We start from the raw sequence: 3,664 nt of genomic DNA, 5'->3' as shown, positions 1-3,664 counted from the left end.
TGGGTATGGCGGGGAGTCGAACCTAAGACTTTCAGGTCCCAAGCCGGCTGCTCTACCACTACACCACAGCCGCCCCTTAGTGGATTAGCATTAGCGGAGCTACAATTCTTATTTAGTAGATTAGCATTAGCGGAGCTAAAACTCTTATTTAGTGGATTAGCGTTAGCAGGGCTAAAACTCTTATTTAGTGGATTAGGATTAGCAGAGCTAAAACTCTTATTTACTGGATTAGGATTAGCGGAGCTTAGATTCATATTTAGTGGATTAGCATTAGCGGAGCTACAATTCTTATTTAGTGGATTAGCATTAGCGGAGCTACAATTCTTATTTAGTGGATTAGCGTTAGCAGACCTAAAACTCTTATTTAGTGGATTTGTGATTAATGAAACTAATAGTAAACTAAACTAAGAGTTTTTAGTTAAATGAGTTTCAACAACACCTAATTTCCCTCTGGGATCAATAAAGTATTTTTGAATTGAATTGAATTGAATTGAATTGAATTGAATTGAATTAGCATTAGCGGAGCTAAGATTTTTATTTAGTAGATTAGTTATTAGTGAAACTAATTTTATGGTTAGCTGTGGTGATTTCATAATTTAAAACACCTCTAAGCTTGTGCCACCATCTGGTGGCATAATTGAGTGATGGCACCGAAATATAATTGACTAATTAGCATCTTAGCCTTTAGCATCTGTTCAGTAAAACTTAAAGACGTTTGTGAACAAATGTTGGACAAAGTGAATCCAAACATTAGTAATTTATAAATATTGTGTTAGTATTAAGCCTAAAGGAAATCAGTCAAAACGTGCCAAACGGACTACCTAAAATACTTCATCTGATCTAAATTTGTCGTTTTATTTAGATCTCTTTGACAAACATCACCTCTGATAAAGAACTTCATTATAAAATACTAAACAGAAGTATTTTAACTTTATTACAGCGAAGTTCTTTGACACAGAAGCATAAAATATCAGCTTCTTTCTACAYAGTCGACACTTGGGAGAATAAATTGGGATCTTTGGGATTTAAAGTGCACTCCTTTTGGTTTTTAATGAAGACCTTCATCACAGCAGCGAGATGAACCATCAGACACTAAGAGCTTTGACAGAAAGAAGAGCTCCGCTTCACTTTCCTTACCGACTTTCTGTCTGGAAACACGAATGGAGGCCGACTAAGAAAGGATTTGTGGACGCCTGCTCGAACACGTGCTTCTCCGTCTGCACCCAGTCGATATCCTGCAGGGCGGGGGGGACAGGAACAGAGAGATGAGTACGATCAATCTGTCTGATCAGTRGGGTTTCCTCAGACACACTCCTCTGATCCGTGCAGCAGATCTTTGAGCTGAGACTGCTGCGTCACAACAAACACAACAAACAACCTTCTGTTAACGACGTGCAGACAGGAAATCATCCTTCTTTTTTAGGTTCACTGAAGCCGTTTCACCTCCAGTCCGAAAGGCTCCGGAGGTGAAACAAATTCAAGAAAAGAAGAAAAAAGAATCCAGTTGTTTTAATGACGTTCAGACAGGAGTAAACCTGACTGCAGTCCCCCTCTATCTCCTGCTTCAATCATGGTTTTACAGCTAAACAACTAAACTTCAACACAAWTATCAAACCTAAATGTGACAAAGTAAGCCAACACAACTCAAAATGCCTCACAGATTACAGACAGAATCATTTATGTCTCTTTTAGAGGTGAAATTAGAGAAAATAGTTTGTTTCTGTTAAGCCAGGAGGCGGAGCTACAACTGCTGACTGAAACCGGAGGGAAAAAACAGGAAGTGACAAATTCAAGTCTTTGAAATCGTGTTTCTGCTAGTTTAGGTCTTATATTTTAACATTATTAACACACAAAAAGTGTATATATATTTTTGTGTCCCAGCTGTCGGTGACTGAAGTGACCCTGCTGCAAAGGATGCTGGGAAAACTCAGCTGTGAGTCAGCAGATCAGGTCTGTATTAAAGAGGAGACTGTAAATGTGGAAATGAGGCGTGTAAAATAAATAATATTGAATAAATTAATGTGATGATGTGAATTTTATGATCCTGGACAGCAGAGAAAATATTAACAAATTTAATTTTGGAGTAAAATCCATTTAATACATCATAAAATTAATGCAAATGCTAAATGCTAAGTTCCTCCAAGACTGGTCTCAGTTCCTCCAGGACTGGTCTCAGGTCCTCCAGGACTGGTCTCAGGTCCTCCAGGACTGGTCTCTTCAGGTCCTCCAGGACTGGTCTCAGGTCCTCCAGGACTGATCTCAGGTCCTCCAGGACTGGTCTCTTCAGTTCCTCCAGGACTGGTCTCTTTAGTTCCTCCAGGACTGGTCTCTTCAGTTCCTCCAGGACTGATCTCAGGTCCTCCAGGACTGGTCTCTTTAGTTCCTCCAGGACTGGTCTCTTCAGTTCCTCCAGGACTGATCTCAGGTCCTCCAGGACAGATCTCAGGTCCTCCAGGACATATCTCAGGTCCTCCAGGACTGGTCTCTTCAGTTCCTCCAGGACTGATCTCAGGTCCTCCAGGACTGGTCTCTTTAGTTCCTCCAGGACTGGTCTCTTCAGTTCCTCCAGGACTGATCTCAGGTCCTCCAGGACAGATCTCAGGTCCTCCAGGACATATCTCAGGTCCTCCAGGACTGGTCTCTTCAGTTCCTCCAGGACTGATCTCAGGTCCTCCAGGACTGGTCTCTTTAGTTCCTCCAGGACTGGTCTCTTTAGTTCCTCCAGGACTGGCCTGCTCAGGTCCTCCAGGACTGATCTCAGTTCCTCCAGGACTGGTCTCCTCAGGACTGGTCTCAGGTCCTCCAGGACTGGTCTGTTCATCCAGGACTGGTCTCAGGTCCTCCAGGACTGGTCTCCTCAGGACTGGTCTCAGGTCCTCCAGGACTGATCTCAGTTCCTCCAGGACTGGTCTCAGGTCCTCCAGGACTGGTCTCAGGTCCTCCAGGACTGGTGTCTTTAGTCCACAGAGGGGGAATCATGGACCTGGAGGAACCTTTATCTGAACACCATGGAAGCTCCATCCTCTCCCTGAAGTCTGAAGTCCTTCACAATAAAAGCGCAGTGTTCAAACTAAAAATAAAAGCAGACGTTCTCGTCACACGGGGCGCTCTGTGTGGAACATGAGGCAGATCATAGCTGTGTTTTTAATCAGCTGCTCTTCAGAAACAAAGAGCTGAGGCTGTTTACAGCTGATTTAAAGAGTCATTAAGTGGATGATGGTTAATGTTTTATACGTTCTACAATAAACCGGTTTGAACTTCCCACGCTGCGCTGCCATACGCTTCATACCTAATTCATAACGCAGACCACATGCTGGCAGCAACATAACACATTCCTTCTGGTCCACCAGAAGAATTGATCATGATGCAGAATCATAAAGCAGCTCGTGTTGTTTGTTTCAGCAGCTTTACTTGTTTTAATTGATTTAACTAAATGTTGAGAAAAAGGATTGAACTAATGAACAGATCAAGGAACAAACAGATGTTTAATCACAACACTGGACTTCATTTCAGCTCTTTTTGTTGGGCTGAAACTAAAACTTTAGTGGAGTTGATTTCTGCAGAGAGTTTTTAAAGAATCTGTTGAACAACAGCGCCCTCTGCTGGATTTTATGTGACCCAACAGCAGCCAGAAGGCTCAGGATAATAACACACACATATACAT

General features: G+C 42.5%; 2 protein-coding genes across 6 annotated transcripts in view; both read right to left on the bottom strand.

Moving 5' to 3' along the window:
- The window catches only part of prkcz (protein kinase C, zeta), a 101,027-nt gene that overhangs the window by 34,807 nt on the left and 62,556 nt on the right, over window positions 1-3,664 (bottom strand). For all 5 annotated transcript variants that reach the window (XM_014020317.1, XM_014020318.1, XM_014020320.1 and 2 more), the window contains one exon: window positions 1,138-1,235. In XM_014020317.1, the coding sequence (XP_013875771.1) occupies window positions 1,138-1,235 (98 nt within the window). The remainder of the gene's footprint in view (window positions 1-1,137; window positions 1,236-3,664) is intronic.
- LOC106525925 (RNA-binding protein 12B) lies at window positions 2,058-3,604 on the bottom strand. The gene is made up of 2 exons (XM_014020324.1): window positions 2,627-3,604; window positions 2,058-2,563 (listed from the first exon to the last, which is right to left on the bottom strand). Exons 1-2 carry the CDS (start codon window positions 2,819-2,821, stop codon window positions 2,123-2,125), a joined length of 636 nt encoding a protein of 211 aa, XP_013875778.1. The 5' UTR covers window positions 2,822-3,604; the 3' UTR covers window positions 2,058-2,122.

The sequence above is a fragment of the Austrofundulus limnaeus genome, unplaced genomic scaffold, assembly GCF_001266775.1.
Source record: "Austrofundulus limnaeus strain Quisiro unplaced genomic scaffold, Austrofundulus_limnaeus-1.0 Scaffold248, whole genome shotgun sequence".
Lineage (NCBI taxonomy): Eukaryota > Metazoa > Chordata > Actinopteri > Cyprinodontiformes > Rivulidae > Austrofundulus > Austrofundulus limnaeus.
Note: the sequence above shows the minus strand (reverse complement) of the source record. Positions and strands in the feature narration are given on the sequence as shown.